Source organism: Clinocottus analis, unplaced genomic scaffold (genome assembly GCF_023055335.1).
Source record: "Clinocottus analis isolate CAN_PGR_092001 unplaced genomic scaffold, fCliAna1.0.p SCAF_9, whole genome shotgun sequence".
In the NCBI taxonomy this organism is placed as follows: domain Eukaryota; kingdom Metazoa; phylum Chordata; class Actinopteri; order Perciformes; family Cottidae; genus Clinocottus; species Clinocottus analis.
The window spans coordinates 8438876-8463498 of record NW_027176251.1 but is presented as its reverse complement, the minus strand read 5'-3'; the positions used below and the strand labels follow the sequence as shown (position 1 = coordinate 8463498).

Here is a 24623-nt window from a genome sequence, read left to right as displayed (position 1 = left end):
GTTTGTTCACTTTCATGCTGGGAGTTGGATAATAAGCCCAACACAACGCTTAGTGTCTAACTATGACAATGTGCATAGCTTACAGTCTCAGGGTTGCTAATCCCCCCCAAAAAAGATCACCTGTCTTGCCGTAGAAAGTAATTGTAAGTGATCTGCAGTCAACATGGATTTGTCTTTCTTATTTTTTGATCTATTGTGTCTTGTCTGATTACAAAGGCTGAAAAAAAAATCTTGTTGCTTTTCAGGTTTTTTTTATTTTCTTATAAAAAGGTGTAATAACGTTTTGAAGCTCAAAACAAATTTTCTAAAGCTTTAGGTACAAAGTGCAAACTGGTATCGTGACTTAATTATTGTAATACTGTAGAACACAAAGTAGAAGAAATGTTAAGCGTTGGATTCTTAATCCACTGAAACCCATTAAGTATTTGTATTAATAAATCAGGAACGGTATAACAATATATGATTTGAAATATGAACAGAAACCTTCACATAATCAGACTATTGTGAACTCAGTGCTGTGAGTGTGCTCGGGGGGTTAATTATGAGCATAGTCAGCGACAAATGGGGGCAGAACCGAGGAATGTTGTTTGCCACTGGGAAAGGCAGCGTGGGAGCAATCTGGCAGCAGGGATGGAGGCACAAAGGGGAAAATAAAAAAACAAGGTGGAAGCAGGATATGTTTATGTGAACTTCCAGACCTGCAAAGGCAAACCTGAACATGCCCTATCCAAGACCCACAACTTAATCGTACAGGGGCGTGGCAGCGGGGGGCAAGGTTTTGCAACATGAACCGAACAAACAAGAGAGGATTTATTCCCAACTTATTTTTATGTGGAGCGAAAGTTTAATGCTTTCTTGCTTCTGCCGAAAGTAACGGCTGGCCGCTATATAATATATAGGGATATATATTAGGGATATAATGTAGTGACTTTATATGTTCACTAGGTGGCACTAATTATTATCAAAGTCCAAAAATGTTCGTTTTTATGTTTTAAACAATGAAGAAAATATACTTTTTTAAAAGCTGATTATCAAACCATTTATTCACGTATACATGAGTAACCACGTGCCAGTAACCATATTGTAATTGCTTTTTTTCACATGTTTTTGTTTATTTAATGATACATTTGGCACCGAGCATCCACTCTCTAAAACTTCCCCAGGACTTTGTAAATAAGCAACAGACTGACAAGTTTATGTTATGCCTTTCATTTTCATAGTATAGAAAGATAACACAGTATCTGGTCACAGACCAACACCTTATCTTGTCTTTTAATACTTTAAATATATATATAGTTTAAGACAATTCCAACTTTCAATAGTAGTGAACTTTTGTTTTCACATTATTAAAACATGAATACGTTTTTGTGGATCTGGGCATTGTGTTTATTAGATGCTGTTCATTCCTGTATAAAATGAGGTGTTCTTAGTGGGCTTTAGCAATGAAAGACTCGTAGAGGGAGGTGAGCTGGGCCTGGAGGTCCTGGGCATAGGGGTCCAGCCTTTCCCTCAGCTCTTCCACGTATGGGGCAGCCAATTCTTTCACCTGCTGGGCTCTCTGGTTCAGCTCAACCTGGACCTTCTCCGTCGCGGGTGCCACACTCTCCTTGAACTCCTGCAGGTGCTGGTCCACCTTCAGCTTCAGGTCATCGGTGTAAGGCCCCAGCTGAGCCTGCAGATCCTTCACACTCTGCTCCAAGTTGGCCTTGAGCTCCTCACTCTTCTGCATCAGGGTGGCTCTGAGGGCCTCAGTGTCCACGGACTCTGCGTAGGGGGCCAGCTCCTGTTTGAGCTGCTCCACTCTCTGCTGGATCTGGGCCTTCATGTCCTCGGTGTAGGGCTCCAGCTTTTCCCTGACAGTGCTCAGCTCCTGGTTCACACGCTCTCTCAGCACATCAGCCTCTGTGGTCACTTTGGTGATCAGGTCCTGGGCTGCAGGGGGAAGCTGCTCCTGCAGGCTGACTGCATACTTGCTGGCGACATCGGCGCTCTCGGTCAGACGGGCACTAGACAAGAGAGGGAACAATGAGATAAAGTTTTACGTTTACTTCTTTTTTTTGTGAGATGGAAATGCAGTCAACAACGGCCCTAATGGTCTAGTCCGACATACCTGACATCCTGTCCAAACTGAGTCTTCCTGATCATGGCAACGGTGTCATCAGCTGTCTGGGTGGCCTTGGCCACATAGTCCCAGAAGGCATCAGTCAGCACATCCAGCTGTGGCTTGGGTGCATCAGCATAGAAAAGGTTGGCTTGACAGCCTGTTGAATAGACACAGAAACAGTTTGAAGAACAGCTCAACATATTTCAGCCTGATTTGAAATTGTAAGCCATTTATATTATTATATATTGAGAGCAAGGCATGCAGTTATTTTAAATAAATACTTTTTCATGCTCCAAAAATTAATAATGCTAATTTGTTATTATACTCACTGCTGAAAACAGCAAGGACGAGCACAGCAAAGACCTTCATGGCTCTTAGATCTGATAACAAAAGGATGTTATGGTTAGCAAAGCATTGTCACCAAGAAGTACTTCAAGTAAAAAGCTCATCTGCTACTTCAAGCTAATTCTTCATCATCTTACCTGAGTTTGCGAGTGTATCTGCGAGTCCACTTTGCAGCGCTTGTGCTCAGCTGGTGAGCGTCTGCTGCTTATATAGCAAGCCAGACTGTAACGATCCCAAAGTCCAGAGGTACAAGGGTAGTTAATTCATTGTCTTGCTGTCACCTTGACTCACCCTGCTGTCCTCACTGAAACTTTGCCATAAATTCTTGCCGTACACATGCACCAGCCCAAACTCTTACTCCAACGCACACACACAATGACATACTGTACATCATTTTACTACAGCTTAATAATATAAATGACAACTTGTCTGATTTCATTTTTTATTTGTACATGACCGAAATGAGTGTGTAATTCTTCAGTGTTAGAGTCTGACAAAATCCTTAAAGCCGAAATGTACTTTGTCCTCACAGGCCTGTCTGTTCATACAGATAGACCTGTGTGTAATCACTGAGCGACTCTTCGTAGCCACAGATAACACACACAACCTCTCTTCTTAATTTCTTTGATGTCCAGCTTTGATTAGATATACAGTGAATGTTTTATTGTTTCTATTCACTTGATATGTACCAGCTTACGTCACAGTGGCTCATGGTCCTGGTATGTGTCTACTCTGTGTATATTGGGCCAAAGGTTTGCAGACTCAAACACCTTCAGTCCAGATCAAACACATCATGGTCCACTTCTCTGAAACCATCTTTAAAGAGCAGCATAGTATTGTAATTTACTATTCTAGGACCATAAATTATCCTACACAGTGTCTGAGACTTGAAACGAGAACATATTATCGACAATATTTGATCATTTTTGCACTGAGAGTCTATTAAGACTTTTATACAAATGTGTTTCTGTATTTTATCTCCTGCTTCTTTTGGTATTGTCAATATATTTAAAATGTTATAGTAATAATTTGTACAGGTGAACAGTTTGAACCATGAAGCAGTTTTCAAAATGGACTTGTACTTGTAAAAAAAAAAAAAAAAAAAAGGAAGAAAAAACATTTTTTGATTTATTGCTAGTAGACAACATCTTAACATTAAGCATGACCAAGTGAGTATTGCTATTACATGACTTCAAATATTGGGCCTACTCTTCTGCCGTCACGGTGCATTTAGGTACACACTTAAATGCACTATACTGACCTCTAAAGCCCAGTTACCATAAACAGTATTAAGACAGACAGGCTTGTAAAGTTGAATTTGCGCACTGAGATTTGCCAAACTGAGTTACATTGAGAATCATGTCAGAAAATAAATATAATATCATAATTTCAAGTAAGGCGCCGTAAATCACTTGGTAGCAAACAGCTACAAATACGGAAAAAAATATTTAAAATGATGTGACAACAAATTTCAGTGGGGGTCTCACAGAAGACCCTTCAACTGCAAACACTGTCTCTTGTTCACTGCCATGATGTTCAGGTTGTGTACTGTACTTTCAAGGCTTCATGTTTGAGTCTGTGTTTTGTTGCATCCTGCTCTTTTAAAACAATCAGCCAATAGAGTTTTTCAACAAATTTTAGTATCTGACATGCTGTCATGTCAAAAAAAAGTGTAGGCACTCAAGCGTTCAAGAGGTGCGCTCCCACTCGTGTCCTGCTGAGGGAAATGTTTCTGTTATTTCAAAAATAAATGGTATCTCTTGAACGCTACATTTATTTTTTAATGCCACTTTCTCAGACAGAGTGAGAACACTAAGTGCTTTAAAATCTCCTTTCTTATTTTCCTGTTACTCTGAAAATAATTCTCTCCATCTGCCATGACGGCCTGAAATTTAAACCTGTTGGAATATATTCTACTATGCTATATTTGCTAAACTTTTATTAAAATATGACAATATGTATGATTAGGTTTAACATTTTTCACTGTAAAAAAAAAAAAAAAGTAGTGCCTGTGCTATTTTATACACGTTGTTTAACCCTCATACAAAGTCCACATGCCACGGTTATCTGAAGATCTGCAGGCTGTTTACACTGGACTACAAAGGTAGTTAATTGTTATTTACCAAATGCTTTCTAGAGAGGGATCAAAGATCAGATCAGTTGTAAGTTGTAAGAAGGTTTTATTGTCAGAACATTACCGAGAGCCACATCACCGCTTCATACTGTAAAGATTGTGTCAGTGTGTCTGCATCATAGCTTCAGTAGTCATGTGATCGTAGTCCTGAGAGGCCCCAGAAGCAGGAAGAGAGCCATTGTGACAACATGGAAGGGACTCTTGGACTTTGGGCTCTTGACTACAATTGGCATGCGGCTTCAGTATATATACATGGAAGTGCGAGTCTGAGGCACCTACAAACCTGCTTAACTCTCAGAGACAAACAAGCCAAGAGCAGGTGAGAATCACACTACACTCCAAAGAAAATGTTAATCAGCAAATTAATTATTGCAACATTTATACTGCTTCTTAAAGGTTAACAGGATCTTTTTTTTTTCAGCAAGACGCAGTCATGAAGGTGTTTGTTGTACTAGCTGTTGCAGTGCTGTCTGGTAAGTTGCAAGCTGTTTTCTTTGCTTGTCTTTTTATAGTCAAAGCTACAATACGGCATTCAGCAACTAAGAGCACTCACAATTAACTGAAGGCTGAAAATCTGCACTGTTCTCAAGCTGTGCTTGTGTCCATCCTTCAGGCTGTCATGCCAACCTCTTCTATGCCGATGCACCCAAGCCACAGCTGGAGGTGCTAACGGATGCTTTCTGGGACTACATTGCCAAGGCCACCCAGACAGCTGATGACACCCTCCAGATGATCAGGAAATCACAGTTTGGACAGGAAGTCAAGTAAGTTGTGTGACAAAGCACCATGATGATTTGCTCTGTTAGTGAATTGTGTTACACAGTGTATGAGATTGGTATGTATTGCACAAACCTCTTATGCTCTATCGATTACTGTGTCTGTCTTCTAGTGCCCGCCTGGCAGACAGCACTGACATAGCCAGCAAGTATGCATTCACTCTGCAGGAGCAGCTTCCACCTGCAGCCCAGGACCTGATGGCCAAGATCACAGCAGAAGCCGATGTGCTGAGAAATGTGCTGACTCAGGAGCTGAGCACTGTCAGGGAAAAGCTGGAGCCCTACACCGAGGACATGAAGGCCCAGATCCAGCAGAGAGTGGAGCAGCTCAAACAGGAGCTGGCCCCCTACGCAGAGTCCATGGACTCTGAAGGCCTGAAGACCATCCTGATGCAGAAGAGTGAGGAGCTCAAGGCCAACTTGGAGCAGAGTGTGAAGGATCTGCAGGCTCAGCTGGGGCCTTACACCGATGACCTGAAGCTGAAGGTGGACCAGCACCTGCAGGACTTCCAGGATAGTGTGGCGCCCATGACTGAGAAGGTCCAGGGTGAGCTGACTCAGAGAGCTAATGTGGTGAAACAGATGGTAGCCCCTTATGCTGAGGATCTGAGGGAAAAGCTGGACCCCTATGCCCAGGACCTCCAGGCCCAGCTCATGTCCCTCTATCAATCTTTTGTCGAAGGCAACTAAGTCAACCTCAACACCTGCTCCGTCATTTATCAAAAAGCATGAAATATCTGAATTGTACTATAAACTATATTTATTACTTAGTGCAAAGCAAACTTCTGCACTCGTCAAATATGTAAATATTACTGTTGTGAACTTTGTGACTGGAATGTAGTTTTTTTGTAATTTCTGTAAGTTGACACAAATAAATAGAAGAATCTGAAGAAGGTGTATTTGTAGTCTGTAATAGAATATTACGTAAATGTACAACCGGGGGGGTGACAGAGTCAGTGGGCGACCCGGGCTCTATTCATGAGCCCGACTGCCGACAGGAAAAAACTTCTCCACATAAAAACCCTGTTCTGAAATCAGACCAGCTCATGTAACAGTTCTAGCTAAGTGCATTTACAACGTCCTATGGACCTCTATTACAACCATCTTTTCATCTCCACAAGCACCGATCTGCTCGTCACACCAGCAGCAACAGTTGAGGAACAACCTTCTATCTATATCAAAACAACAGTTAACATCTGTTTGTCACCACAGTGATCAAAGCAAGATGTGTCTTGTTCTAAAGAAACGTGTGCGTCACAGAACACCTCCCTCCTCTCAGCGGTCTGAGTTGTTGTTTGAAAGGAACAGACCTGCGTCTACTTCCTGTATTAGAAAGTGGCCGTTGGGCTCAATGCCTTAACGATGCCTTTTGGCTGCTTTGACTAACAATTCGGTGTGAATAGTTATCCTCTGTGCCCACACAAGTGCTAATTAGGTGTTAAAACCACCTGATGCATGAAAACGTGAGATCAGATTTGCATTTGTAAAGTCTCGGAAAGCGTTGCTGTCGTTTGAACAGCAGTGATCTCACTGAATGTAGCACTTTAAATTGCTGCAATCACAATAAGGGGAAGTGTAATTCTAGGGACTTGTAGAGTACAATAGGACACAAGGCTTTATCTTATAAGTGCCTTACCTTTTACTCACTGTAGCCTGATAGCTAACTATTCCATGTCGACCCCTTCATCCCACAGTCAAGTTTATAATATGTGATATTACTTGAGATATCTGGATATCTCACATTTCCTTCAGTGCAGTGTTGTTGTCATTGGACTCTGACACTCCATGTTGGATGTTGGCACTGTCAATAGTAGGAGGTTAAGGCGGTATGCTGTATATTTACAACAAAAAGAGGTTGTGCAATTCTAGGTTTTTATGACATGAATAATTGTTTGGTTTTGAAATTTCAAAATTCCATCAAAATGAATATGCCATTTTAAATTGAATAAAATGAGAATGTGTCAGATTTTTTTCTGCGCAAAACACTTTTAATTGAAATGTAATGGGAGACATCCATAACTGAGTTGTCTATTCCGCTCTCACATTAAAATGGTCAGACACGTTTCTCACAGACATTTCTTGATTTTAGTGTTGACACCATGAAGGTGCAGTTATATGGCAAGTGTTGACAAGTACCCGATGAAGAACACCAGTCTGAATCTGGATTAAGAAACTAAACCGACACGAGCGAGGACATGTTAGGACACAGGATGAATACTATTCGTCTCCTGCGAAAAAACACCACTTTAGTAGTCCCACCATCCCTCTATATGTTTTATGTAATAATTATACTCTATCAGTGTTGTGTACCTTCGGGATTGCTTGTCAAAACACTTAAACACTTGAAGCTACTGTTTATATAGTTTGATAATACTTTCTCCGGGAGGTTTTCTTTTCACTTCACGTATAAAAAGGTTCCACTTTCAATCAACAGCTACAAGCCTAAAAAAGGAAGTATTATTCAGAAAGCAATTTGTTTTGGACTTCAAAAATACTGGAAGTGTATGTATAACATGGCCATTGTAAAGCAGGGGTAGATGATTTATAAAAAGTATTGTCTATGAATTCCACAGGTTGGGTTTGTCTATTTATCTCTTAAATATTGGTTTTAGCAGTGGACTTGAGCAACACATGAGCTGCCAATATATAGCAGTGGTAGAAAGAGATTGTATAAGTTTACACAACCACTGTCATTTTGAGGTACTTAGTTTACTTTAGTACTTCCATTTTATGCTTTTGTATACCTTAACTTATTACTCCAATTTAAAGAATTTTTTTTTTTTAAATCTTTAAAAAAAAAAAAATCTTTTTAAAAAAACACCACACTGAGTTTGTGGGGGGGGTTTACACAAGTTGCCTTTAGCCAGAATCCTTGCCAAATGATTGTTAAATTCTGCAACATGGAGAGCTGGGATGTATAAAAGAGGCTAGACTGCCACCCTGTGGTGAAACTGTGACAGGTCAGAGTAAGAGCTTGAGTGGGAATAAGGTATTGGTGGCACATAAATAACATACATTTAGTGAGAACTAAAAGTCCAATTTAAAACTTATACCTTTATACGTTCTAAAAAATGTATATAAAAATATGCAATGAAAATGTTATAGAATGCTTAAAAGAATGTTATGGTAGGTAATAAATACTATGACATTTTATATAACAATATTAGGACTCAATATACTACGACTGACATGTACTTTGACATTAATTATAAAAAATATTTAATATAATATACTAACCATTTATGATATAATAAACTTTGCCCTTCTACATTATATAAAATTATTCAAGACATACTATGAGCTGGTTGCAGTAAAGTCAATCAGCACAGTTCCATACTATATTTATTATATCACAGATATTGGACTCTGTCTTCGCCCATTGACAGCTGGGATCGGCTCCAGCGCCCCGTGACCCTAAAGAGTAGAAGCGGTTTGGATAATTGATGGAATGGATATTGGACGTGCCGCGATAAAGCATTCCTGTGCAAGCAGAGGGGAAAGTTTCTGCTGATATTAAAGCTGGGCTGGCCAGTTTTTAGGAATTTCAGGCATTAAAAAAAAAAAAAAAAAAATCCAGCCTTCAACAGGAGACTTTGGCCAATCACAGATAAATTCAGTATCAATCCTTTTGGCTTCGTTCCCCTCAAAAGCTGAAAACCTCATTAGGCAGAATAAATTAGTAAAGTAAACAGGAAGGTATTTCGCAAAGAATCACAACCACAGAGCTAACGTTAGATGCTAGCTAACCCAGTGAGGGCAAACTGTCTCATTCCCTCATCTTTTTACCAATGGGATGATGTTTGAAATTAATGACGAGAACAGTACCCAAAAAGCTTTCCGTTTGCAGCGTGTGCCTGTGCTCATAACCTGGTAATGAGCAAATATGTCCCAGTTCATAGAAGCAATCCCAACACCTACTTTTACAAAACATTATCACATTTATTTTAATCATCATACATGACCACCATATATTATGTCTAACCACTTGACTTGATTTTCACATCACATGTTCTCATGCATCACTGATGCCCTCTGGTATACATCTCTCTAGCCTTTGGGTACAACCAATACACCGTAAAGGAAAGACATTTGTGCTACAGAATGTAGGCATGGCTCGGCCAATCCTGGCTCCTTTGTAGTTGCCTTTGTCTCTCCGTCTGCCCCAGAAATCACAGTTGTGAGAGAGTCTCTGAATCCAATTTCTAAAACTTAGTCCAGGTTCCTGTGTGTCTCTGTGCCGGTTCAAGCTGTGGCCTGCGAGGTGGCTCCAGGCAGCCCTCACCCCTCTAGCCGATGGTGACACCGAAGCCACACTGGAACTTATGCTTGCGGTGGTTGAGGAAAGCCCCGAGGGCCAGTGTGAGAGGCAGAGGCAGCAGCTTCTTTTCAATTGTCGCCCCAACCATCCAGTTACTGTCAACTGTGCCTGCGGAGAAAAAAGGTGAAAAAGTGGAAGCACTCCTTTTAAATAGAAACATATTTATTTTTGCAATTTTCTAATGAGTACAGGTAGTCACTTTACTATGAGTATTCATGCTGTACTATTTACCTTTAAAGAGAAAGTTAGCTTTGGGAACGTCCAACTGGTAACCAAAGGATGTTGTGGTGTCTTGCATCCTTGTGTTGGCTTCAAATTCAACTCCTATCTGCAACTGTATTAGAAGAGAGAAGCTAAAGGTTAGCACAAGTACTCCAAGGATATCTAAATACAAGACGTATTCCCTGCTGTGATAATGCAGTGGAGGAATAGTAACAAAGGTAGAATGTTGTACTACAAACAATTTAAGACTGCTAAAGCTGAGTTTTTGCAATAATTTTTGCACAGAACAGGGATTGTGGGTTGCCCATTGCTAATATTTTGATGTGCTTTAGGAAAGGACCTCTTGACGGCCAGTATAAACAGGAGGAACAACAGTGACTAAAAACTTTCAATGGACATATGGTCAAGTGAGGATTGTTTGAAGACAGACGAGAAAATGTGAACCTACCCTCTAAGATAATCAGGTATTTGAGCAGTATTGGAAGACAAACCATGAAAGACACACAGAGACACACAGACACTTTTAGGCACCTGATCAGTGGCTTTGTGATAGTAAGTAGCATGACCCCCTGCCGCTCCCAAAGTCAATGTAGCAACATAGTTGTCCCCTGAGGAGAAATAAAAGGGATTTAAACATCCATAAAATTAAATTAGGCAACTATTTATCTAAAACCAGGTCACACTACAGAAAAGGTAATTAATGTAAACAATCTAAATGATTTACCTGTGTATCTGCCCAGGAGGGAGGTGACCGCTACTTCCTCCCCCGGTCTCCTGTGGTACACTACCTCCCCACCGAGAGCCAAAGCTGGTGTGATTGACTGGAGATAGTGGCCCACCAAAATGCCTGAGGGAAAGTAGTAAAACACCCATAATTATATACAGGACAGTCTCTTCTCGTCCATTGTTTGAAATGCATGATGGGAAACATACAAACTTTAGTCTCGAATAGTGATGCGCAGATCCAAGTAAGCTTACTTAAAAATATTACAGGATGGCGGGTCAAGAAGTGACAAAGCAGCCATTCCTCTTGCCGATTTCAACAGAGATTTGTTTTTCCTAATGTAACATTATCACGGAAATGACAGGATACACAAATGCTTTTAACCACAGGTGTAATGTGCCAATCTTTTTCGGTGTTTAACCTACAATTTACAAAGTTTGGCCACATCCGATTAGGCTGTTGGAGAATAAATGCTACAACTCTGTCTCCAAGGCTCAAGACATTTATTTTTGGGCCACGGTCAAAAAAGGGGTTTCAACTACTCTGAAGTCTATAAACCAAGACTACATGTCCATGATAACTTTTACAAATTACCTTCTTGCAATACTAATTTTCACAGAACAGAGCCTGAACGCATCATAATGTAACCAAACAGAAGCTTGGTTCTAGTCTTGTCAATTAAGATAAACACGCATTGGTTGTTTACAATGAGATCAACAACGAGCAGAGCATCAATGTTGATCATTATATACCAATATTCAGTTAAATGTGATCAGGACATAGTTAGCAAAACTTGTTTTTCACACTGCGGCGATTAACGTTAAACTGTGTAATTAACTAGGTGGTTAACGCGCGTGCCAAACAGCAAAGTGCATTCCATACTGATCACGGATCAACCGTGGTCCGTTACACCACTACTTATCAGTGGGCTGACCCTTAAAGTAGACCAGCTGTTCTCATTTTTGCCACTCCTGAGTTTTAGAGAGACAGCGAGTGCGATCACTGGCAGCGGCGAGTGTGTGGCAGGCGGCAGCCAGGTGTTAGGACTGTGGTGACTAAAATTCTAAAATTAAGGACTTTATTTAAATGTATTCATTTGATTTATAGAGTCACATCTTTCAAAAGTTTTTTGTTTTAAATCCAGCCTTTCTACTTGAAAGAAGAAACCATACGTATTATTTATAATTATTCCGAAACTGCAACCATGGTGTACATGGATGCAGTGTTTGGATGGACGAGGATCCAGATACTGCTGTTAACATTGTTATTAGTTGTTAGTATTAGCATTGGAAATGAACTACTGCTTCTATTATCATTATTATTATTATAACTATATCCACTGCTGCTGCTGGCTCTACCCACTCAGCTTGTCAGCTTCTCGATGCATGACGTTTGCTTGCCACTGTCTAGGTACTTAAATGGCACCCCGTCGCAAACTCGTCACGCCGCAGACTCGTCGGAAACGCGCTATAGACCCATCGCAGACAGGCCAAAGACTTCTCGGAGACATGTCGCAGACTCGTCAGAGACTCCCTGCCTGGCTGACGCCTGTCACACACTTGCCAGTGCCAAAAGAAGGAGCTGAGCCTTTCTGGAGTTTTGATGGAGCGGCTGCTTGGTCAGTCTACTTTATGGCTAGTTCGAAGTAGTTTGAAAATGTTTACACCTGCCCAACTCTAGAAACATGTATATTTGTATCAGTATAGAAACTCAGGTATCGACTCCAACAATGACCAGTTGCACTGCATTTAATTGTGTGGATCTGAGGTCCTACAGGATGTTAGTGCCATTGCTTTCTGTGTCATCCAATACACCTGTAGTTCAGCCTTTTAGGCATCCTTGATGATAAGTAGCTTTAGACAAATTAGTGCGGAAAACACAAACATAAAAAACATCTGTTGAACTTATGAGGCATTACTAACAAATAATTCATACCAGATCCAACAGTTATGTCTGGATTTCCGAGTGTCACGGCGGCGGTGAAGTCTTCGCCACGCCACTCCATGTCACACTGCCAGTTGACAAACTTATGCTGCTGAGTCTGCAACGCACAAAAAGTGGAACAATAAATATTCTGAGAGTGGAACTACAATGTCAGTGACAACGCTGAAAGAGAGACTTGGCATCTGTAAGGCCCCTCTAAAAAGTCCACACACCTGGATGGCTATTTTGGTGCGCACAGCAGAAGCGAGCTGGTGGATGATCTGGGCATTCAGACTACCAGTATTGTCCATATCTCCAACCATGACTGGAAACGACTTTGGGGAACAAAACACACAATCATCAGTATTCAAGTTGAGCTTCATTCGACACCAGTTTGAGTGCTTTTTTGTGGGAAAACAAAGTATGTTATTTCATTTTAAACCCTATTAAAACAAAAAGTATCATTAAAATTATCTAGCTTCACAGTCAGAAACCACTAAGTGGCTTAATATTATAAATATAGCATTTTCCAGCTCTTTTGTATTGTACTACCATGTGTAGTTCATTGGCACAGCAAGGATGTGAGCTGGGCTTTATCCTATAAGTCTACCTTTGGTTTCAAATTTTCATTCTTACAGCAAAGTACAAAGTGCAACAACGTCCATCTATTGTCGAGTGGCTAAGTTCAAATGACAGACTTAAGCAAGAGCCCAAATCATATGTACAGTGCCCATCCCTTTTGTATACAGATATCTGCTGCTTTTTTCTACAGATAACTATATTCGAAAGCAGAATGATGTCATGTGGCTTCTTTGTGCCATGAATGTAAAAAAATTGTCAACATATAATAAATGGCAACAGAGTTTTAGGAGTTTAAGATGGGAAAATTATAATTACCTCTGCAGGTCCAGTTTGTTTAGTGCCTACATAGGTGGAACCAAATCGATATCCAGAATCACCAAGAGTACTGAGGGTAACGGTATGGCTGACCTGGAAGTGGTTACTAAGGCCCTTGTTGACCACAAGCCTCACCCCTTCCATTTGCAGCGGAAACACCTCTAAAACAGAGAGAGTGCAAAAAAAGATCAGACAATTATTCATGCCAATAGTCATCCTGGTATTATAACACAACAACTTACTTATAAACATAAAACATTTGAAAAATAAACTATAGCATTCAGAAGTTGCCATCACAATGCATCCGCTGATTTTCTAACCTTTACATTTGCGGTGGCACTCTTCATATGTGCCTGGGTTTGCAAGTGGGGGTTCTGCATCTGCCGTTTGCTGGCCAGATGTTGGAGAGACAGACGACAGTGGGGGCATCGTGAACCCTGGAGGGACGGAGGCCAACCCTTGGACCCCTTGACTAGCTCCAGCCGCAGCTGGGGCAGGACTGGGGGAGGCGGCAGCCAACACACTGCCCATACTCTCTAACTGCAACAACACACTAGGGAAGAAAGCGATAGACAGTGGATGAATAAATTATGTATATATATATTAATGTCATCCTATCACACAGCTGCAGGCTACCGTCTGTAAAAAATAAAAAAATCCCTGAATAGGTGGGAGACAATATTGAAAAAGACCATTATTAGCTGATTGACTTGCGATGTTTTGATATGAAGACATCGATCTGCTTTGTATACACAGTCAGCATACTCAGTGCAGTTAGCTCACGTCCAGCTAACATTAACTTGAGTAAACTAGCTTCAGTGAGCGATCTGCACTAGTGTCCCGACAGGAACTGCAACGTTAACTGTAACGTTGCAGTTCCTGTCGGGACACTAGTCCCGACGGGTTGCAACCAAGGCCCAGTTTAATCTGAGGCTCCACATATAACATAACTAGATTGCAATACAACCTGGTGACCACAAGACATATTGAGCATCAACTTTGGTTTGTTATAATAGATATGTCGGCAACCGATAAAACCATCCGGCGACAGCATTTAGCTTGTGAAGGCTGATAGCAAGCTAGCAGGATTGGTTGGCTGGTTAGCTAGCATACTCGGGGACGTTAGCCATGTGGACTCAACCACGAGATCCATTAGTCTTCTAATGGAAATTACAGTAACTGGGAATACAATAAGTGGCATTTAAACACACTCGACAATCTTCTTCTTATGAAAGTAAACTTGAAAGTTAACGTTTTAGCTACTCACGCTGACGGTATGTGTCCTGGGTAGTCAAACACCGGCAAAGTTCACAACGTCAGTCCGTGACCGTGGTCAAGTGCCCGCCCATTCCCCGAAAGTCATCCATTGATTGGCTGATGTGTCTCCAATGTCAATTGCCATTGGCTTAATATACAGCTGGGACAGGCCTCTCCTGATGACGTCACCTAGAGTTCATTCGCGTAACATTCCATTTCATTCAATCTCCTGCTGAATGACAGTCCAAGGGTACGCCTGTTTAAGGTGGCATAGTTCACGACTGCCTTTACAAAACATATACCTGTAGGGTATATTTTATACAAATAAGCACATGCATTTTTGTGGATGTGTTTTAAAGAAAGTCAGTGAAACACTAACGTTTGAAAAAATATAAATAAAAAACGCATGTCCTGTGGTGTCACATTGGGTCCGGTCTCCAAATGGATTAAAATGAAGTTAGGTGCCTAGAAATGTGGTGAAAAATTAAAAAGTCCAAGTGTGGGGTTTACCCCAATATCCTTTGTTAGAACAGCTCCTGGCTTGGTAGCGTATGAGCATAATTCAACAAACATTTACAAAAAGCACCGACCCACTAAATACACAACTATTAAGACAAAAAGAAAGGAGGAGTCAAATCAGTTGGAGTTTAATGCATTTCGGGCGCTGGCATTGACACATTTAACAGAAAATTGTTGCCTGTCTGTCTTTCTAGTTGAAGCAACTGGTCATCAAGGTACTTATTTCTCAAGAATACAGTGATGGAACAAAATGGTCTCAGGTTACAGACTCAGAGAAAATTGTTATGTATTGATTGAAGTCTGTAAAAAATAATAATTGGGGAAACAAAATATATCGAGGGGGAAAAAAAAAAAGGAAGCTGGAAATTGTATAGTTTTAAAATTTGAAATACTTAAATCTGTGACATTGTGCTTAAATCAAAAAGTCCAAGGCTGTAATATATTCTGACAACTGTAACTGTGCTTTTTCAAAACTGAAACCAATGAGGAAATGTTGGGTGCCATTTTACTGACAATACAAAGTTGGGATAAGCGTCTGGGAAAAGTAAGCGGTTTGACGTTACACTAAGGCACTTTGAGGGGAGGAGGGACAGAATCTACATTGACATACGGAACAACTTGGCCAGTAACAACTAAGCAAATTAAGGCCCCATCTCATCCTGTCATGTTTATTACTGAAAACCTCACGACTTAACAAAATGCTGCCTGGTGTTTGGACTTTAAAAAAAAAAAAAGAAGAAAAAGGGGATCAAAGTAATTTCACAATTAAATACTGACAGTCATTATTGGATCTGTGCTTTTACAAAATGCACTACAATGTCACTGACATTACACTGCCGTCTTTAAATTCTTATTTCCACAGTTAACACTTTCAATATAAAAAAGTAACAATTTCACCATCAGCGGCACAGTTTCAGATGCTTTACTGGAACACCATAGCAGCCCTTTTTTTTTTTTTTTTACCTTCGCAAAGAACAAAGTGGTCATTTTGGTTTCTGAAGCAATCTCTTGTATTACTTTTGTAACTGTCAGCTCTCCCAACTTCGAATTTTTTTAACAAAAAAGAAAACAAACAAAAAAGGATGGATGTGTACAATCCGCCTTATCTCTGCTGCATTCCCAAATGTCAGCAAGGAAGTTAGTCTGCAAAATTAGATTTATAACCAACATGGAATGATGGCAAAAGTTACAAAAACAACTACACTCAGTGGCCTCATAATCAGGTGCACCTGCTCACTGTCTAAATCGGCTACTAAATGCAAAAACTATTCTGACCAAACATCTGAATAGGAAAGAAATTGACTGTGGAATGATTGTTGGTGCCACGTCCTTGAATTTCCACACTAGTCTAACAGGTTTACAGGAAACAACAACAAAAAAAACACCCATGAGTGACAGCAAAAGTGCCTTCTTAATGAGGGCGGTCGAAGGAGAATGGTTAGACTGGTTCAAGTTGGCAGGAAGGTGACTAGATAATCACTATGTGTCAGAGCAGAGGTATGCAGACAAGGAGCTGGGCGAAAGACGAGCTCACCTACCCTGCACAGTATATATGAACGGATAGATGTCACCTGGCCATGCAGACGACAGGGTCAGAATTTGGTGTAAACATGAAGTTAACACTTAAAGCTGTGGTGGCAGCATAATTAATTGTACACTGGCACACGTTTGGCCATTTAATACTAACAGAGCATCATTTAAAAAAGGAATGATTGCAGCAGCTTTTAAATCCCTGGCATGACAAATTTCTCAGGTGTATCCATTAAAGTAACTGTGGGAAGAAAAAAAGAGTGGGTTTCTTTAAGTCATCTGCGCTAAAAGACATGTCAGCAGGATCTGCACAGCAAGGATGTGAGCTGGGCTTTATCCTATAAGTCTACCTTTGGTTTCACATTTTCATTCTTACAGCAAAGTACAAAGGGCGACAACGTTCATCTATTGTCAAGTGGCTGAGTTCAATGACAGACTTAAGCAAGAGCCCAAATCACACGTACAGTGCCCATCCCTGGCATTGTGGCAGAAAGTTCAACTGATTGAAGTTGCAATGGGAAGATACCAGTTTCCCAACATACACACAGACAGAACTGGAGATTATTGTAAACTCAAACTGGAAATGAAAATGAATCTAAATTAGACCATTGGGAAAGAAATCATCCCTTGGAATCTTGTGTCATGCCTCGTCAATACTATGTGATGAATGCCAGGCGCCGCATTTCTCCTGAAAAATACAAAAGCAGAAGACATTTCTGAAAACAACCATGTGGATCAGTCACAGCTGAAGCAAACCTGCAGAGCGGATATGTGTGCTGATCAGCTCTGTGCAAATCAATGTTGACTGCCGATTGACAGCCTGAGGACAACAGCCTTTAACCGTTCACCTTTAAATCCTGTAAAACTTTAGTTAAGAGGATATTATTCATTAGCAAGATTGTACTCCTCTAAGCTAAAGTAGTGTTTTGAATAGACTTTACTCTTAACATGTCCACTAAAATATTTGTTCACACACAAACTCGAGCTGCCACTAAACTAAAAATGCAGCTGAAATGTGTGCTGTGAAGTGTTCAGGAGAACAGACTCTAGAGACACCCCAGCTCAAGATTAGTTAATTTGTGTTCAACAATAAAACTGGTTTAATGCTGAATCCTACGATTAAATGTTTTATTTTCAAATCAGAAGTTATTTCTGAGCAATTAAAAAAGAAACTAACCATTTACTCAGATTGCTCCCAGTTCCTTGCTTTTGGCTCCACCGCCATCGTCGTCGTCTGCATCTGGGTCAACTGAGTGAAACTCTGCCACATACAGGCTCTTATCAATGCAACTGGGGATGGGCTTAATGTCAGTGACCAGTTGATCCTCAATGTTCTTCAGGTTGTAGCGATCTTCTGAAGTTATCAGATTGATGGCCAGACCCAGATGACCGAACCGTCCTGTGAGAGACGAGACATAGTTACGCTCGTATATACCTTTAGCAGTAGTGTAATGAAGCCGAGCTGGGTATGCTGGATTCGTTAAGAGGTAGCTGTGAAACAAAACCTATTGTTGAAAATGTGAGTATTTAAGAAAAGGTTAAGCTTACCTGATCTTCCAATGCGGTGAAGGTAGGTCTCTGCATTTTTGGGGAAGTCAAAGTTGATGACCACATTTACTGCCTGAATGTCAATTCCCCGAGTGAATAGGTCTACAAGAAAATATGAACATAAGTGCAACTTACTGACCAAAACTAAATTGCCATTTTTTTAATATATAAAAATTAAAAAAAATCCTGAACTCTCTTCACTTACCTGTGCAGACCAGGTTTCTGCACAATCCATTCCTGAAGTCATGGAACACACGGTTCCTGTATTCCTGCATCATCTTTGCATGAATGTAGAAGCATGAGTACCCAAGTTGGGTGATTTTCTTGGCCAGAAGCTCAACCCTCTGGGTTGAGTTGCAGAAGATGATCGACTGATTGATCTGAAGCTGAAATAAAAATGTATAGATCTATGAAAATTGATGACAGAATGCCCGCTGTCTCTGGTGTCATATGGCTTACTTAAGCCACAGTGTGTGCGCACACACACACGCTTTTTAAAAAAAAATTAAAGGCCAAACTCCCATTGTCATAGCATTTTGAATCAAATTCTAGTCATATGGTATTCAAATCATTGCTCTAATATGAGAGCAAATCTCTCAGAAAGAACGAGCACACTTAATCAAATAGAACTAAAAGTTTGATTACATTATATTTTGGAAGTAGGCGTTAGCAATACGGATTAAATTCTTGATCAGAAAAATCTAATTTTATATCGCAGTATTAATACACATATGGTAATAAATATTGTACATTTTCTATCAAATAAATTGTAAAACTATTAATCAATGAATTGAATCAGTCTGGAAACTTTCAACCAGAGAGGGTGGAGTAACACTGCCTTTTCAGCAGCTTGTTTAACCACTCGGACAAAAGAAAACCAGACACTTAATGATGAAACCAAACTAAAACTACTGGATATCAGGGCCTAAACTTTGAGACTTTGTTTCAAACTGGCACACACTTACCCTAGAAAACAGTGTGTTGAGACAGTGAACCTTTTGTCTTTCTGTCACATACGCATAGTACTGAGTGATGCCCTTCAAGGTCAGTTCCTCCATCAGGTTGATCTCATAAGGCTTCTTCAAGTGCTTACTCTGGAAAGACAGTCAGTGTATTAAGAAAACAAGATTTTAAAAAGTTGTACCTCTTCAGAGAACACTATTCCTGTACGAGTTCTCACCATGAATTTTTGCACACTGATGGGAAAAGTGGCAGAGTAAAGCAGAATCTGACGATCCTTTGGCATGAAGCTGATGATATCTTCTATCAGCACCACAAAGTCCTGGGAAAGCAGCTTATCTGCCTGAGTGAGGAGATATTTAAAGAAAAGGCTATTTTATAAGAACACAAAAATGAACGTGTACTCAAAAAAAAAAAAAAAAAAAAATGTAAAAGACAAACCTACCTCATCCATCACAATCAATTGGGCCTTATCCATTTTTGCCACACCCTTCTTGATAAGGTCTAGTATCCTGCCTGGAGTAGCAATCACTACATGTACTATTAGGAGAGGAGAGAGCACAAATAGAATAGAACAACAAGTTCCACCGAGAACCACTGCAAAAAAAAGGGACATACTAAGTTCAACAGAAAGTTGTGTCATTAAGCGAATATTTAGTGCTGTCGATATAGCCTTAAATTTTGTAAAAAATTAGGGTTTGGGCAAAAGGTAAATAGAAATTCACTGATTAATCGCATTATACACCAAATTCAATAATGAAGTAAAAACTAGTGTACTGCACGCTTTTATTTTAAAGTAATGTTATCAGAACAATATAACAGGCACTCTCGAGCCATATCAAGTTAACATACATAGTATATGAATAAGTTTTTTTTTTAATTTTATCCGAACAGAAATATTTGTATTTTATCAGGGAACAACAGTGTGTTCAGTAGTAAGGGTCCTTGTTAGGGACAAGCCACTCCTTCTTTTGTCCATATTCAGTGTGTTGCTTACCTTAAAAGATGTACGTTAAAGACCAGCAATTGATTAACTTTATACAAAAGCAATAAGTGCATTTCATGTTTGAGCGCATTTTATGTTATTCTTATGTGTGGAAAGTTCTCCTCTTTGAGAAAGAGTAAAGATCCAAAAGTGATAGTGACTTAAATTTCTCCGCCATAGTGTTATCAGACCGTGGGGTTAGGAGCTTTGCTAAGTCTACAACCGCGTTTTAAAAATATGTGTAGAGGAAAGCAGCTCACTGAGCCACTAATACTGACACAATCTGATGCTCACATATCTACTGTCTCATTCTGTTTGGTTTTGCAATTTGATTTTAGTTTTCCAAAATGAGCTATTTAGTAGTGACTACATTTTTTTTGCACAGATAGAATTGTGATTTCCATTTTTTTTGGTCTAGTGGGGCAATCTGATTTAATTGAAAGTTATTGTTCTTTATTTTGTTATTTATAAAAGCACAGATGGAGTCACAAAATTATGTTATTTACAGAAAAAGCAATGCTTTTGGTGTTTGTGTCATTGTTGGTGTTGTCTCCCCCCCCCCTCCCCTCCCACACACTCTCCCGAAGCTGTAAACCTAGGGGAAACACGGTCTTGAATAATGACAGCACAAGTACCTGTCTCATCCAGACGCATGATGTCATCCCTCAAATTGGTGCCACCCGTGGTAGCCATGACTTTGACACCACCCAGGTGCTTGCTGAGCTGAATGCTGATCTGACTCATCTGCAGGGCCAACTCTCTTGTTGGCACCATCACGATGGCTGGATTAAAACAAATGTAACCATGGTCAAATAAAAAGTGTTAGGCATGTGACAAAAACATTACTGTATAACTTTTATATGATTTCATAATGCTACTACAATCAAAGTCGATGTTTATACATCTTAAATATCTGTTGGACGTCTGCAACTGTCAAAATTATCACTATAAGGCGGTGAGTGGTTGCGACTTTTTCATTGCCCGTCGTTTTGGACGGACAATGTTGCAAAAATGTCACCATATTTATCTGTCATTTACAAGGAAGAAGATGAAAGATTGTTTTTTCATCACAGAAAATAAACAGTGACACAATATTGACCATGCGGTCACTTTTCATGTCAATACGCACAAAGCATATGAATGATTTTTTTGTGGCCCTGCTGCCAGACTGGACTCTCTAAACATGGGATTTCCTGATCCTGCAAGCACTCACTTCAATTGGGAAAAGTAATGCTTTATGCACTCTTCTGCACCATTTGCAAAATTGCAGAGGCAACCTAAACTCACCCTGTATGTGATCCTTCTTCAGATCTATCCTCTCGAGAAGGGGGATGAGGTAGGCACCACTTTTTCCTGTGCCATTCTTGGCCCGAGCCAAAATATCTCTGCCTGACAGAGCGATGGGGATGCTTTCCTCCTTTTGGTGGACAGACCCAATGAATAAAATGCATTTTCAAATAAGGTAAACTATGCAACAACACCCCACAACATGCAAAAAAAAAATCTGTTTTAAGATATAAATGCCACAACAAAATGTAAATCTCCAATAGATCATTAATTTGATTCTGTCCACATAGGCAACGGGCATTGCAAACAAATGTATTAGTCGTTGGCATGCATGAACAAGAATACAAGGTTAGGGGTTTGCATGACCAAATGTCAGAGAGGAGGATATCTAATATAGATTCTTGAAGTGAACAACCGCATCATGTTGGCGAGTGAAATCTCAAATTTGAAACATGGACAGAGTACTGTTTAGGGTTTTAGTAAGTGCAGTTATAAAGTTGTATAATTCGGATTCACAAGAAAGGACTGTGGGTTTATTTAAAAAATAAAAAAAATAAAATAAAAAAGAGGCAGCCTTAAGGTAGTCTAGATACAAATAAAGTTCACTTTACTATTCACTTACCTGGACAGGGGACGGTTTCTCCCATCCCATTTCAAAGATTCCCATAAGCAGTTCCCGCTTTAGGCAGTAGTCTTCAAATTCATTTCCCTTAGTTGATGTCACATCCTGAGTGAATTGAGCAGATACATGATAAAACTGGACCATGGCATGAAAAGCATCAAACTTCCAGTTAGTGCAAAGCATGTAAAAAACTTGTGAAAATGTGCAGGGGTGAACTGTGAATCTGAATAATCATGTATGCTAATGTACCGTACCGAAGTTCTCATCCTGGTGTCTCTTGGAGGAAGCTCCAGGCACTTCTTCCAGTCATCACCAAACCTAATTGCAAAAAAATGCATTAGGTCGATACAAACAACACACAAATGGATAAAGGGTTCTGAAATACATCGAGCCCCAAAGCTAGTCAAGGTATATTACTCAAATTAGATTTAAATGTTTCAAATTCTTGTATCCAGGGTTAGCGGCTACAGAACAGACATGGTTAACTGATACATAAAACTAACATTTATTTGAGAAAATTTAACTGGATCTTACTTAATGCCCCCACTGCTTTGAGGAATGCCGGTCCTTTTCTGGATGGCATTGGGCTGTTGGGCAGGTGCGAGGAGTCCCATCTGTCCTCTGAGCTGCCCATTTGCTGGTTTGTTCAATCCAATCATTGGTGCTGGGTTTGCTGTCCTTGCAGTAGCCATGGGTTCAACACATTAACTGGCAATTTTCCTCAGTAGGTTATCTTTGCCTCTTTTTCACTGATGGTTTGCTTAATGCACCAGTGTGTAAAAAAATAAAAACGTTTTCTCTCTGTTCTTAAAGAATGTATTTTGTACACAATCTGACGTTCAAACCTCTTGAAAAGAAGAGGTCTGCGTATGAATTCTGTCTATTTACAAGACAACTCTCCAAAAAAAGGGAGAAATTAACATTCATATGAATAAATAAATCAAATATGTGACCAAAACATGAACTATTTTCTGTCAAAACAGTTTGAAGGAGTACTCTTATCCTTACTGGAATGATGATCCAGAATTTTCTTTGTGTTCTTTGAGTATCTTGGATTTATAAGTCCAAGTGCTATGCATACACATTCAAAATGACCAGTAGTAAAATAAGTTCTGCTTGGTCACTGCTTGGACTTAGATTCTTATGATTTGTTCCTTGATATCAAAAAAAAAAAAAAAAAAAAAAAAAATCACAAAAAAGGTTTTTGCCGTGGCTCAAAACTGGCACAAAAAAAGTCACTCTGGCAATTTCGGTTTTTTTTTTTTACATGGATAGCCCACTTCAAATGTCTGTGGTTATAATGTTCCGGTTTCCTTCAGTTTTGTAGCAGACGTTGAGATGACAGTCTGCCAAGTGCTTTGGGAATTGCCGATCAACGAAAAAAAAAAATCCAGGTTACCTGCCGGGCAAGAAGCAAAGAATCGTGGGACGTTATTACAAAGCTTTAACCAGGACAGAAACACTACACCCCTCCCTCTCCCTCTCTCTCAAACCATCAAACGTCATCAACAGCAGCGAACTGTTTTTAAAGTCAAAACAAAAAAACTGCATCCACGTACGGTTGGCAAGATTGTAGAGCAAAACTGGAGTCAACAGAATAATTTTGATATGAAAAAGAAAGTCAAACGACTGAACCGGTGAGGTTTTGTTGTGATGTCACGGACACGACCTAACCCGATGCTAACTGGAGCTAAAGTATTAAAAGACAAGAACTCAAATCAACTGACGGCCAAGTTATATCGAAAGTTAGCTTGTTATCGTTAGCCAATGGACTTTTTAACCCCGTTGATCGAAACAAAGTAATGACAAACCTATCGGGATGTTGTTCCGTGATCATCTACTTTCATTAACACGTTAACGTCGACGTCAAAGTTAGCGCGAAGCAAATTCATTACTAACGTTAAGTTTCGCCGATAAATGGCGTTAAAACTTTATGGATAGCAACGTGGCTTGACCGTCCAGCTAGCATGCTAACAGCAACGTTCATGTCTCGCTCCCGTGTGGAAAAAAAACAAAACAAATCTAACTTTTAATCAAGAAACGAAGCGCGCAAACCAAGTCTGTCTGGATCAGTTAAGTTCTTAACTAATATGTACACGATTTTATTTAACTAACGTTAGACCACACGGTTGAGTTAGCATGCTAGCGTTAGCTTAGCTGGACTGCGTTAACATAAGCTACACGGTAAAATCAATAAGCATAAGAATGAACCCTTAAGCGGAGAAAAACGCTACCTTCACTTTGCAACATCCACCCAAAGTCTCCCCCGCTGCACCGCCGCTTAACGTTTCATCGGCAGTTTAATTGAGTTTGGTAAACACTCGCTGTTTCGAGAAATCCACCGAGTTTTCACTCTTTTGTCTCTTCTTTCGGAATATTGACAATTCAACATGGCCGCGCGCTCGTTTTTGGGCTGGTTGTTTGCTCCAAAGGACCTCCCACTGGCCAATCACAGCGCTGCTTTCAAATTCG

At 40.0% G+C, this 24623-nt stretch overlaps 4 protein-coding genes across 4 annotated transcripts; 1 reads left to right on the top strand and 3 right to left on the bottom strand.

Annotated features, from left to right (window-relative positions):
- Window positions 1-1426: 1426 nt before the first annotated feature.
- Window positions 1427-2473, bottom strand: apoa4b.2 (apolipoprotein A-IV b, tandem duplicate 2). The gene is made up of 3 exons (XM_068570440.1): window positions 2434-2473; window positions 2111-2261; window positions 1427-2006 (listed from the first exon to the last, which is right to left on the bottom strand). Exons 1-3 carry the CDS (start codon window positions 2471-2473, stop codon window positions 1427-1429), a joined length of 771 nt encoding a protein of 256 aa, XP_068426541.1.
- Window positions 2474-5016: 2543 nt separating this feature from the next.
- On the top strand, window positions 5017-6049 carry LOC137781539 (apolipoprotein A-IV-like). Its single transcript, XM_068570359.1, has 3 exons — window positions 5017-5056; window positions 5197-5347; window positions 5473-6049. The coding sequence occupies exons 1-3, from the start codon at window positions 5017-5019 to the stop codon at window positions 6047-6049; spliced, it is 768 nt and encodes a 255-aa protein (XP_068426460.1).
- A 2749-nt stretch (window positions 6050-8798) lies between these two features.
- On the bottom strand, window positions 8799-14763 carry tomm40 (translocase of outer mitochondrial membrane 40 homolog (yeast)). Its single transcript, XM_068569883.1, has 9 exons — window positions 14711-14763; window positions 13764-13996; window positions 13444-13604; window positions 12780-12881; window positions 12559-12664; window positions 10624-10746; window positions 10431-10507; window positions 9909-10011; window positions 8799-9785 (listed from the first exon to the last, which is right to left on the bottom strand). Exons 2-9 carry the CDS (start codon window positions 13972-13974, stop codon window positions 9646-9648), a joined length of 1023 nt encoding a protein of 340 aa, XP_068425984.1. The 5' UTR covers window positions 13975-13996; window positions 14711-14763; the 3' UTR covers window positions 8799-9645.
- Window positions 14764-15331: 568 nt separating this feature from the next.
- Window positions 15332-24549, bottom strand: ddx61 (DEAD (Asp-Glu-Ala-Asp) box helicase 61). Its single transcript, XM_068569811.1, has 13 exons — window positions 24386-24549; window positions 22686-23550; window positions 22406-22469; window positions 22152-22256; window positions 21530-21659; window positions 20878-21024; window positions 19703-19797; window positions 19478-19600; window positions 19263-19391; window positions 18503-18683; window positions 18298-18399; window positions 17927-18148; window positions 15332-17437 (listed from the first exon to the last, which is right to left on the bottom strand). The coding sequence occupies exons 2-12, from the start codon at window positions 22841-22843 to the stop codon at window positions 17934-17936; spliced, it is 1449 nt and encodes a 482-aa protein (XP_068425912.1). The 5' UTR covers window positions 22844-23550; window positions 24386-24549; the 3' UTR covers window positions 15332-17437; window positions 17927-17933.
- Window positions 24550-24623: the final 74 nt, after the last annotated feature.

Coding starts and splice junctions, on each gene's coding strand:
- apoa4b.2 (XM_068570440.1), bottom strand. CDS start 2,473: ATGAAGGTCTTTGCTGTGCTCGTCCTTGCTGTTTTCAGCA. Junction 2,262..2,433: donor CGTCCTTGCTGTTTTCAGCA/GTGAGTATAATA, acceptor TCTATTCAACAG/GCTGTCAAGCCAACCTTTTC. Junction 2,007..2,110: donor CAGTTTGGACAGGATGTCAG/GTATGTCGGACT, acceptor TCTCTTGTCTAG/TGCCCGTCTGACCGAGAGCG.
- LOC137781539 (XM_068570359.1), top strand. CDS start 5,017: ATGAAGGTGTTTGTTGTACTAGCTGTTGCAGTGCTGTCTG. Junction 5,057..5,196: donor AGCTGTTGCAGTGCTGTCTG/GTAAGTTGCAAG, acceptor TCCATCCTTCAG/GCTGTCATGCCAACCTCTTC. Junction 5,348..5,472: donor CAGTTTGGACAGGAAGTCAA/GTAAGTTGTGTG, acceptor TCTGTCTTCTAG/TGCCCGCCTGGCAGACAGCA.
- tomm40 (XM_068569883.1), bottom strand. CDS start 13,974: ATGGGCAGTGTGTTGGCTGCCGCCTCCCCCAGTCCTGCCCCAGCTGCG. Junction 10,508..10,623: donor CCTCCTGGGCAGATACACAG/GTAAATCATTTA, acceptor ATTTCTCCTCAG/GGGACAACTATGTTGCTACA. Junction 10,012..10,430: donor ATCACAAAGCCACTGATCAG/GTGCCTAAAAGT, acceptor CTTCTAATACAG/TTGCAGATAGGAGTTGAATT.
- ddx61 (XM_068569811.1), bottom strand. CDS start 22,843: ATGGCTACTGCAAGGACAGCAAACCCAGCACCAATGATTGGATTGAAC. Junction 22,257..22,405: donor ACACCAGGATGAGAACTTCG/GTACGGTACATT, acceptor CAATTCACTCAG/GATGTGACATCAACTAAGGG. Junction 18,400..18,502: donor CAGAAACCTGGTCTGCACAG/GTAAGTGAAGAG, acceptor ATTTTCTTGTAG/ACCTATTCACTCGGGGAATT.